Source organism: Atta cephalotes (assembly GCF_000143395.1).
Source record: "Atta cephalotes unplaced genomic scaffold scaffold00056, whole genome shotgun sequence".
Classification (NCBI taxonomy): Eukaryota; Metazoa; Arthropoda; class Insecta; order Hymenoptera; family Formicidae; genus Atta; species Atta cephalotes.
In genome coordinates, this window is record NW_012130120.1 from 835,302 (window position 1) to 846,677 (window position 11,376).

At 34.1% G+C, this 11,376-nt stretch overlaps 3 protein-coding genes across 3 annotated transcripts in view; 1 reads left to right on the top strand and 2 right to left on the bottom strand.

Annotated features, from left to right (window-relative positions):
• The window catches only part of LOC105623346 (centrosomal protein of 290 kDa), a 9,084-nt gene extending 8,627 nt beyond the window's left edge, over positions 1-457 (bottom strand). Inside the window, 2 exon segments of the mRNA XM_012204742.1 lie at positions 1-79; positions 278-457. The exon segment at positions 1-79 is cut by the window's left edge and continues 26 nt beyond it. Coding sequence (XP_012060132.1) covers positions 1-79; positions 278-457 — 259 coding nt within the window.
• Positions 458-1,168: 711 nt separating this feature from the next.
• Positions 1,169-4,436, top strand: LOC105623347 (tRNA-splicing ligase RtcB homolog). Its single transcript, XM_012204743.1, has 11 exons — positions 1,169-1,179; positions 1,556-1,655; positions 1,807-2,002; positions 2,125-2,255; positions 2,369-2,495; positions 2,629-2,735; positions 3,120-3,279; positions 3,392-3,567; positions 3,643-3,777; positions 3,888-4,052; positions 4,209-4,436. The coding sequence occupies exons 2-11, from the start codon at positions 1,560-1,562 to the stop codon at positions 4,434-4,436; spliced, it is 1,521 nt and encodes a 506-aa protein (XP_012060133.1). The 5' UTR covers positions 1,169-1,179; positions 1,556-1,559.
• Positions 4,437-5,273: 837 nt separating this feature from the next.
• LOC105623383 overlaps positions 5,274-11,376 on the bottom strand; it is a 105,092-nt gene continuing 98,989 nt past the window's right edge. Inside the window, exons 123-134 of the mRNA XM_012204777.1 lie at positions 11,027-11,239; positions 10,763-10,945; positions 9,595-10,182; positions 8,522-9,469; positions 8,028-8,396; positions 7,481-7,936; positions 7,201-7,393; positions 6,749-6,980; positions 6,394-6,664; positions 6,040-6,278; positions 5,752-5,938; positions 5,274-5,512 (exon numbers count right to left, since the gene is read on the bottom strand). Of these exons, the coding sequence (XP_012060167.1) occupies positions 5,274-5,512; positions 5,752-5,938; positions 6,040-6,278; positions 6,394-6,664; positions 6,749-6,980; positions 7,201-7,393; positions 7,481-7,936; positions 8,028-8,396; positions 8,522-9,469; positions 9,595-10,182; positions 10,763-10,945; positions 11,027-11,239 (4,118 nt within the window). The remainder of the gene's footprint in view (positions 5,513-5,751; positions 5,939-6,039; positions 6,279-6,393; positions 6,665-6,748; positions 6,981-7,200; positions 7,394-7,480; positions 7,937-8,027; positions 8,397-8,521; positions 9,470-9,594; positions 10,183-10,762; positions 10,946-11,026; positions 11,240-11,376) is intronic.

The following is an 11,376-nucleotide window of genomic DNA, read 5'->3' on the forward strand; positions in this document are numbered from 1 at the left end:
TCTTTCGTTTAGCAGTCTCTGGACGTAATGAAGCTATCATTTCTTTTAATTCGCCACACTCAAGAAGCAAAGCCTCGACCTAATATTAATAGAATTATTTTACACTTAAAATATTAACGAGGAAAATTTATTTTTGTGAGCAAACTTTTTTTGAATGAAAATAAATATTAAGCTATTAAGTATCATCATATAGAAAGCATATTTATAACGATATAGTAGACATTAGTATATCAATAATTTAACGTGAATAAATAATAATAAAAAATAATTTCCGTACTTGATTATCTTTATAAGTCAACATTTCTTGTGACAGTCTCACAAGCGTCCGCAAACCATGTATGTCAGCAATCTCGTCCACGTCACATCGAACCACAGCGGGAAAAAGATCCTCGATTTCTTCGTCTGTTAAAGATGAAGCATTTACGGATAATAACCGATCCCAGTCAGTGCGAACCATTTTTTCGCGATAGCAATCAAGCAATGAATCATGCAATCCTCATCTGCACACTATCTCTCGGATATTCTTCGATTTGACATGCTACAGTAAACAGTTTACAAACATTACCATGGTGGAAGCAGAGAGAAACCTGAGAGAGGACATGATCGCCCAAAACTGCAAAATGCTGCCCTCTGAAAAAGTGGATGTAAACTACATAGCAAGGTTCACTTTTCTGAGGGTACATATGTCCACTTTTCAAGGCTGCAGATAAATCGATATTTAGTTTTGGACTATCATGTCCTCTCTCAGGTTTCTTTCTGATGTATACTTACAGACGATAATATACAGGGCGAATTATCCTAGAATCTCTAATCACAGTGGAGTTGTAATAACATAGAAGATTCATCAGAAGACTTGAAAAGATTGGTGTGTTGTGTTGCATATCAGAATTGTTTACATAATTGTGTAAGTACTGTGTAAGTATTGTTCCAACATGCACACAAAGAGATTAATATATAGTGAGATCAGAATCAAGATGTAAGAGAGAGAGAGTAAATCAAGATCCTTTTACATCATGATCAGAACATTAGTCTGCCCGTATTCATAATCAAGCCTTATATTTAAGGCTTCCTATTTTACACAATTATGATGTTTTATTTTATCTTTGTTATTCACTGAATATTAAGGAAGTATAAAATGAAACATCATGCACACATTGCATAAAATGGAACGCATCTTCTGTAAGATATTCTTTATTTTTTAAAAGCACAATTACAGCATACATAATCTTCAAAAAAAAGTTTTTTTTATATATAATATTATTGTTTTTTATTTTTAATATGTAACTATTACTCGTATTTATAATTTTATATTTAAGGTATAAGTTTTATAATTAATCCTTAAGTTCATCTTTAGATGTTCTGGCCAATAAAATAATCATAGAGCACCTAAAGATAAATTTAAGAAAGTCTTAAATATAAGGCTTGACTGAAAACAGCATACATTTTATATCTTTTATATTTGTATTTTAACTGTGCGACTCTTTATTTTAAATTTATTGCTATATACTTGCTATATACTTTACGTTATATGCAATTTTATTTTTTTATTTTTTAGAAAAATGGTTGTAAGGCAATATCAAGAGGAGCTTAAATATTTGGAGAAAATAAATGAATGTTGTTGGAGAATCAAGAAAGGCTTTCAACCTAACATGAAGGTAATTTTTTTTCTATTATATGTATATTATATGTATATGTAAAATGTAAGAATAAGATATTAAGAAACATATGTATATAGCACTTTCATGATATTTTTAATATTACATGTTTTTATCTGTCTTTATCTACATAAATAAACTATGATTAAAGGTTGAAGGAGTGTTTTATGTAAATAATACATTGGAGCGATTAATGTTTGATGAGTTGCGCAATGCATGTCGGCCAGGTGCAGTTGGAGGCTTCCTTCCTGGGATGAAACAGATTGCTAATGTGGCTGCTTTACCTGGTATTGTATGGAGGTCTGTCGGATTACCAGATGTACACTCTGGCTATGGCTTTGCTATTGGTATATATCATCTTTTATTTTCTTATATTTTTGTCCAACACATGAATTTTAAATAGTCTGTAATAATTGACTATATCAAATGAATGAAATAATAAAATAATGAATGAGTATATTACATTTAGGTAATATGGCAGCATTTGATATGGATGATCCAAAGTCAATTGTATCACCTGGTGGTGTAGGCTTTGATATTAATTGTGGTGTTCGTTTATTACGAACAAATTTATTCGAGAGAGACGTCTTACCAATAAAAGTAATACCATTTTCTTCTTAATAATTGTTTTTATAATTTTATGCACTATAAAATAGTAATAATGTATATATCTGTGCTATACATTTTACATAAAAAAAACCTTTTTTTTCTAGGAACAACTTGCGCAAAGTATGTTTGATCACATTCCAGTTGGTGTTGGATCTAAAGGAATTATACCAATGAATGCACGGGATTTAGAGGAAGCGTTAGAAATGGGAATGGATTGGTCTTTGAGAGAAGGTAAGGGAAAAAAATATGAAACAAAAGTTATTGATGAAATAAAAATATATATTAAATAATAAAAATATATATTAAATAATATATTAAATAATATATATTAAATAATAAAAGTACTCATATAAAATGTATTTAGGTTACATTTGGGCTGAAGATAAAGAACATTGTGAAGAATATGGAAGAATGCTTAACGCTGATCCATCAAAAGTGTCAATGAGAGCTAAGAAACGCGGACTTCCTCAAGTATGATAACATAATAGATATCTATAAAATCATATTTTTAAATTATTTGCAATTTTTTCTAGTAAATATATTTTAATATGGAATTTTAATATGGAAGATTTTGAGGTTGCTGATTACAAATCTGAAGTCAAAATTTAAAGAATTAAAAAATTAAAATTCCGACAATCTATATATATTTTATCTCGGCATAAACTATGCATAATTATGCAAAACCATAAATTGTACAAAAAGTTCAGCTGAAAAGAATAGAATTCTACATCAATAACGCAAATTTTTAATATAAAATTTCAGCCAAATATATTGCCGAGTCAAATATTAAAAAAATACCGGAAAATTTCTTGATACTGGATGCATCTCTAATATTTATAAATAATTTTATATTAGTTAGGTACATTAGGAGCTGGAAACCATTACGCAGAGATTCAAGTAGTAGATGAAATATATGATAAATGGGCTGCATATAAAATGGGTATTGAAGAAAAAGGACAAATTTGTGTTATGATTCATTCGGGAAGCAGAGGATTTGGTCATCAAGTTGCTACAGGTTATACATTATACATGATTATACATTATACATGATTTTGTTTCTTTTTCTCCTTGTATATTATATTTAGAAACTATTAAAAATTGTTCTATACAACAAAGTGACATTTCAGATGCACTTGTACAAATGGAAAAAGCTATGAAACGTGACAATATTGAAACCAATGACAGGCAACTTGCATGTGCTCATATTAAATCTCAAGAAGGTCAAGATTATTTGAAAGCAATGGCAGCTGCTGCTAATTTTGCTTGGGTTAATAGAAGTTCTATGACATTCCTTAGCCGACAGGTACTTTAAAGAACATATATATAAATACTAATTAATAGAAATACAAAATAATACATAATATATATATTTTAATAGGCATTTGCAAAACAATTCAACTCGTCTCCCGATGATTTAGATATGCATGTTATTTATGATGTGTCTCATAATATTGCCAAAATAGAAGAACATATAGTTGAAGGAAAACAAAAGACACTTTTAGTTCATAGAAAGGTAAGTGTTTATAAGATATACATTACAATTGTGAATAATAGCTTAATTTTGATATGAATATATTATAATATAATTCTTATCAAATGTATGTAAATGTATTTTACTTGAAGGGATCAACAAGAGCCTTTCCACCGCACCATCCTTTGATTCCTGTAGATTATCAGTTAACAGGTCAACCAGTTTTAATTGGTGGTACAATGGGTACATGCAGTTATGTTTTGACTGGGACAGAACAGGGTATGAAAGAAACATTTGGATCAACATGTCATGGTGCCGTAAGTATAGAATTTATTAATTTTATATACATATATTATATATCATTTATATCAATGTAATTTTAATTTTACAAATAACTTCATACAAATAATATATTTATATTACATAAAGGAAAATATGAAAACTATCTCTATATACAAAAAATGTATGTACAGGGCCGTGCTCTTTCAAGAGCAAAGTCACGTAGAAACTTGGATTACATGCAAGTTTTGGAAAAATTAGAACAATTAGGTATATCTATTCGAGTTGCTTCACCAAAATTGGTTATGGAAGAAGCACCGGAATCCTATAAGAATGTAACAGACGTTGTTAATACTTGTCACGCAGCTGGAATTTCCAAGAAATGCATCAAACTGCGGCCAATCGCGGTTATTAAAGGATAATTTCCACAAGAAAATATTTTGACTGTGTTTTTATAATAGCGTAAAGCAAATTAGAATTAAGATATCGATGAATAAAGCTTAAATTGTATGTAAAATTATTTATATAACTTTCCATTTTTATAAATTATATTAAATACATTTCACAATATAAAAATTATATTAATATATTGATATTACATTAGCTTTCTTATTTAATAATAAAATAATGCTTAATGTATAAGTTCATTGTATCTAATGATATTATGAGATATTTATACATATATGTGTTATTAATGTAGTTACTAAAATAAATTAAAATTATTTATGTTTAAAGTTATTTATAATTACGTATGTATATTATATATCATAAACTATACATAACAGGGTAAGGGGAAAAAAGAATAAGAGATAACAAAATTTTTAAAAATATTTCGTTAGCGATTTATTAGAGAAAATGTACAATTACCTATTTTCATCATAAGAAAGCTATATTAGACTAATTCGTTGACTTTACACAGGAATTAAAAATCGCAGCATTATATTTAACAAATCCTCCACTGACTAGAGAAAATAATACAAGAAAGATACACGAAGAAAAGATAGTCCCGTGTTTTTACTCGCAAGTAGATAATGGAAGCGAACCCATCACCATAAATAGTATGTATATATCATGACTCATAACGTATAACAGTGACTTATTGTTTGAACCCTTGAAAAGAGAGTACAAAGAGAAGTGATAGTCACTGGAGGAGTTGTACACCGAAATACAAAACCGACCAATAGGACGAATGGTCTGAAATGCATTCCATGAGAATTATAAAAAATGTACGTTATTTATAAAATATTATTCTAACGAACTTATGATAGGTGATAGTCAGGAGAAGGTTCAGCTACAGATTCAGTAGTGAACAAGGGGTTTGGGAACTCTGGTGGGTGTGGCAGTGGTCCAGCAGTCTTTGGCTGACGTCGATACGCCATAAGCCAGCATGACACAGCAATAGCTACGGCAACCAATGCCAAAAGTGCCGTAATTATTAATGCTATGATAAAGCCGACCATAGAAACACAGATATCTTCCACTCTTTGTGCTGAAGGAGCTGAAAGGTATCACAAAAATGATTACTTCTTTTATTTTAATAATCTTTTATTTTAATACGCATAAGAATCACCATAAAAGATAGTGGCTTTTATCTAGCCATGCTAGGTAATTTATGAATTAATTTTTAGATGCCTGTGATAATTTTTTTAAAAGAGTGACGGTAAATTATTTCAAGACACTTGCCACATTTCAAATCATCATCTTTTACAGTATTTTTTTACACGTGTTATGCCTTACCTTCAGCTGGATCTGCTGTATACCTCTCCTCTCTCCTTTCCAGAGTGAATATTAAGTTCGATTGAATAGTTATCTCTTCACGAAGTTGACCTTCATATCCATCGGATACACTTAGAGATGTATCGTTAATCTCGGAATCAACGTCTCTACGACGACGGCCAAAGGCATTATAACCGCGACAGTTTACCTGATGATAGAAGAAATATATTTTTATTGTCAAAGCTGGCATTTCAGCTAAATGAAATATATATATAAAATGATTACGAGTAAATGGTTTCGAGTACTCACAGGTTGACAGCGTCCGAAGCATACGCGTATATTGCACTGAAATCTTATATTGTCACTGCTAGGGAATTTGAACGCATTAAAACTAGCCATTAATGATTGAGTATCAGGATTTTGCTCCCATTCTCCGAATATGGTGGGATCTGTCGCACAACCATTTTCATCCGTTACGATGTACTCGTTCTCTAAATTATCTTCCATCGTTTTAGCGACACAATTTCGCGCAAATCCACCATAAATAGCTGCAATATTATTTATTCTCATATTTTACAGCAGGATTAAATTGATGTTTAAATAATTAAATAAATAATTGAAATTACACATGAAACATTATTAAAAATAAAATACGGCACTTACTTGAAGGTTGAACTTCCACTTGAAGCATTAGATTATCTCCAATTTCGGCAGAGTTAATTTCATTTCCATTTTGTGCAACTATTTTCATTACGCATATAGGAGGTGGACCAGTGTTAGCGATTGTTCCGGCAGTCGTCAACATAGAGACGTTAAAACCAAGGGTAACATTTTGTTCTCCAGTTTGGTATATACATTTAATATGATAAGCTTGTGCCTTGTAAGTCATCAATTTCGGATGTTTCTGTATAACGAGCACAAAGCTAGCTTGTCCCTAAAAAGAATCAAGATAATGTAAATATCTTTCGATGCAACAAGTCATTGAAGCAGTTATGATATACAATGTTATTCAACTAACATTCACATGTATGAGTCCGCAATTGCCAAATGCAACTTTGAACGTTTCGGTTTTATGATCAGTTTCGGCCGGTATCGAGACAACTCGTCTGCATTGTTCATCTTTGCTACGACCTTTAACGTACAAGACCCCGTCGAAGTCTTGATCTTGCAAATGTATTACGACTTGTACTCCATCTGATAGGCAACTTACATCCATTTCCGGTCTAGGGAAATCTGTTCGACCATCCTTTCTGTCATCTAAAAGATAGGAAACATAAGCATTAAAAGAATTTTTCAGACGAAAGTTACTCCATATCGATTAATTTATTATTATTTATAAAAAATATAATTCACGGAAAAAAATGGTACGTTTTAAAAATCGAATGTATGTTCTAAAAACTTATATATGTAAAATCTTTTAAATTATTGTAAATTATCGAAACTACGCGTTTATTTTTACAAATTTTCAACGTACAGCATTGAGTGTATGGATTGCCCAAATAGCCATTAATGCAGATACAGATAGCTTGATGTCTGGTAGTGTTACAAAGCGCGTGCACGCCACACTGTTGCTTCTTGCAAGGATCTTGGCAAGTATGAGTGACTTTATCGCAATATCTGTCGTCGGCGCAGTCGTCATTATGTCTGCACTCGATTACACCAACTGAAATTAACCGCGATGATAGATTAGTGAAATGAGGAATCGTAAAACACCTCTTGATCAATATAAGAAATTGAATAACCAGCTTACTTTGTCTACAATATCCTTTGGTATCTATTTCGTATCCGTATCGCGTCGGACAAACACAACGACCATATTCATCTATACTGAAGCCCTTTTCTAAATCGCACACGCAGAAGCCTTCTTCGTTTATCACCATATTAGATTGTTTGCGACAAGGTATGCAGACGTCGTTTGCATCCTTACCGAATCCAGGTGGGCAGACGCAATTGCCGTATTCATCGCGAATCTGTCCTTTCCCAATTGGGCAGATTTCCGCTGGAATTTGATCACAACGGATAATCGCGTTTCCACGGTATCCTGGGAGACATTCGCATATCATGGTCCTGATTGGACTGGTATCCAGAACTTTGCATTCGGCGTTAATACCGCACGGTGCGATCTTAGTACACGGATTAATGCACTGTCCATTGAAGCATGCAGTTTGGGAAGGACACTCATTGTCTGCTTTGCACTTTTCCTTAACTACAAAAAGATCCAGCGAGAAATTAAAACTGAAGAACTAATTATGTGCATATATTAATTTCAGCAAAGCTGAAATAGATCTTTCTTTTACCTTTAGTACAGCCTGACTTAATGTCGCCGATGTAGCCAGGTGGACACGCACATTCCACAATGTGATTATAAACATTGCAGTCCATATTGTCAGTACATGGATTCTGTATACAGGGATTTTCACAGCGATTGTTAATACAAGCCTTATTGGTAGGACAATCGGAATTAGTCCTGCATCCTAACAGGACGCAGGAGACCCGCGGATTGCCACCAAAACCTGGTGGACACTCGCAGATAGCCTTATGATGGATGCCGTGACATACGGCGTTCTTGCCGCAAGAGGCCAAGGATGGCGAGCACGCTGGTACACAATTGCGTTGGACACACACGTGTGAACCGCTGCAATCATTGTCCGTTTTGCATCCTGCAACTAAATATCAAAATACAACATAAAAATATATATCATTAGAAAATATAACTCTTTATTAACGTGAAATTTCCTCTTAAGCGAGGAAAAATTATAATTTGACTACAAACAACAAAACAAAAAAGTACCTCTTGTACAAAGAATATCCGGATTTCCGTCATATCCTAGCGTGCACGAGCATATCGGCTTATGATTGATGACATTGCAAACCGCGTTAGGCCTGCACGCGCAGGGATCCTTACAGATCGCGTTCACGCAGGAGCGTTCCGAAGAACAATCATCATCCTTGGTACATTCGATTTTGAGAATCGGTTTGGTAGCTCGACAAGTACCACTGCCGCTGCTAACATATCCGCTAGGGCATACGCATACCATGGTGCGTATCGGATGCGTCGGTAGAACCCGACACTCAGACGGCTCAGTGCATGGTTGTATGATCGGGCATGGAATCTGGCATTTGTTGCTCAAACAAGCGAGTGAATCCGGACAGTCACTGTCCTCTCTACATTCAGGTCTGACTTCTAGTTGGCAATTGATGTACGGATTTCCGGTGAAGCCCGATGGGCAGCGGCATATTGGCAAGTGATTTAGGACTCTGCATTCCGCGCGAGGCGAGCAGGGATTGTCATGGATGCAAGGATCGATACATTGCATGTTGATGCACGAGTGATCGCCTGGACAGTCGCCATTACTGTAGCAGCCGATCACGCGACAGCGATCCAAGGGATTACCATGATAGCCCTTACGGCAACGGCAATCGGCTACGTGATTGTTCGGGAAGCACTCGGCATTGGTACCGCATAGATCTGTGACCAGGCATGGGTTCACACAGTTATTATTCTTGCAGGTCTTATCGAGCGTGCACTGACTGTCGTGCTGGCACTCGACGGAATAACAGGCGATCTCGGGATTGCCTTGATAGCCCTGCTCACACGAGCAGATTGGTTTATGATTCTTTACGTAGCAAGCCGCATTAGTACCGCAGTTGCAGGGGTTGCGACATTGCCTGTTAATACACGTCTCACGATCACTGCAATCGTCGTTCGTCGTACACGTTCCAATGACCGTCAATTGTACTATAACATTAAAAAAAATTATGGATAACCAATTATTTTAAAATGGGTTATCCATAAAATAATTTATGGATAACCAATATATTGTTTTTAATTGATCGATTCAAATAATATTTAGCTTTACTTACTTGGCCTGCAAACACCGTCGACATCGGTGATCCAACCCTCAGGACAGGTGCAAATCATGGTCCTTACGGGTACCGTATCGAGAACATCACAACGAGCATTTTCGAGACATGGTTTGATGACCGGGCAAGGATCGATGCATTTCTCCCGAATGCACACCAACTTGTCTAAACAATCGATATCGACTTTGCATTCAGGCTCCTCTATTTCCACTGCGGTATGCCGCTCGCAATAAGAGAATGGATTTCCCAGCGGAATGTTTTCGGGGCAACGGCAGGATGCAATGTGATCTTGAACGTAACAAACCGCATTCTGCGCGCAAAGTGAATTCTCGGCGCATGGGTTTATACAGCGACCGTCGTTGCAAGCCAAATTGTGGGGACAATCATGATCGGTATTACACTCAACTCTTTCACAATGAATCTGCGGATTGCCATAATAACCCGGACCGCAACGACAAGCCGACCGATGATTCTTGCCGTAGCATTCCGCGTTGATAGCGCATTTATTGTCCAAGATGCAAGGATTCACGCATTGGCCATTATAGCAGGTAGCTGCGTAGTCACATTCGCTGTCAGATTCACAATCAACTGAAATAGATAATCATGAAAAGAAATACATTAAAAATTATGAGATTTTTTTTGTAATTCTTGTGATCCGGAATAGTGTCCTATTAGTAAGATGATTAAGTCGCGCCATTAATAATAAGATGTAATCGCAATTAAAATAATTCATATACTATAAACATATTATAAATATATTAACATATAATCTTAAAAAATTGCAAATAATTGCTATAATAATAAATTATTTGCAGTTTTTAAGATTTTTATTAACATTAAATTATTAATGTTCTTACAAAATGCTTATTAGCATTAATTATATTATTAAATTACGTGTCATTAATATGATATTATTACTCTAGTTCTGTTCATATGTGCGTTTCAAAATCGAAAAAGATTTTGGCGCGCGGTTTATTAAGTTATTTAAATGTATATAAATTCGTACCGAAATATTTAAGCGCTAAGCTCCGCTTTGACCGATAATATTTCTCTTACTTAATTAAATTTATTCTCATCGGTCCGATTTAAAACTATTATAATTAAGTTATAAATTTCATTCGCTATATAAAATTCACTGTATAAAAAGAATAGAATAAATGCTACTTACGTTTAAAACATCCTAATTGAGGATTTCCAGAATAGCCTGGAGGACATACACAAGAAGGATAATGATTTATGACGTTACATTTGGCATTGAGTCCACAGTTGCAAGGATTAATGCACATGCCGTTGACACACGCATAATTTCCTGCGCACTCGCTGTTTGATACGCATTCAGGCGTGATCTCCGCTGCAATCAAAAATATCGTAATATGAGATAAAATTGTTACAATTTTTCCAAAATATATTTTTTATTCCTAATAATGCTTACGTGGTATACACTTGGTTTTAGGATCGCCGATATAGCCAATCGGGCATTTGCAAATCGGATTATGGTTGTCAACATGGCACAGAGAGCTCTTGCCGCATGGATCACCAGCAACACACGGATTTACGCAAAGTGAATTTATGCATTGCTTGTCGCGCGCACATTCACTGTTTGTATAACATTCTGGTCGAGGTCCTGGCAATGGAACAACTGGAACTGCAACAGAAATTATATTAATGCATATTATATATATATATATATATATATATATATATATATATATATATATATAAATAAATAANAATAATAAAATTTAAAGTTTTAAATTAGTTACTTATTACTAACCGTTCTTA

Excerpts from the sequence above, each read along its gene's own strand:
- LOC105623347 (XM_012204743.1), top strand. The coding sequence starts at position 1,560 with ATGGTTGTAAGGCAATATCAAGAGGAGCTTAAATATTTGGAGAAAATA. Across the intron at positions 1,656-1,806 it reads GCTTTCAACCTAACATGAAG|GTTGAAGGAGTGTTTTATGT; the intron begins GTAATTTTTTTT and ends CTATGATTAAAG. Across the intron at positions 2,736-3,119 it reads AGAAACGCGGACTTCCTCAA|TTAGGTACATTAGGAGCTGG; the intron begins GTATGATAACAT and ends ATTTTATATTAG.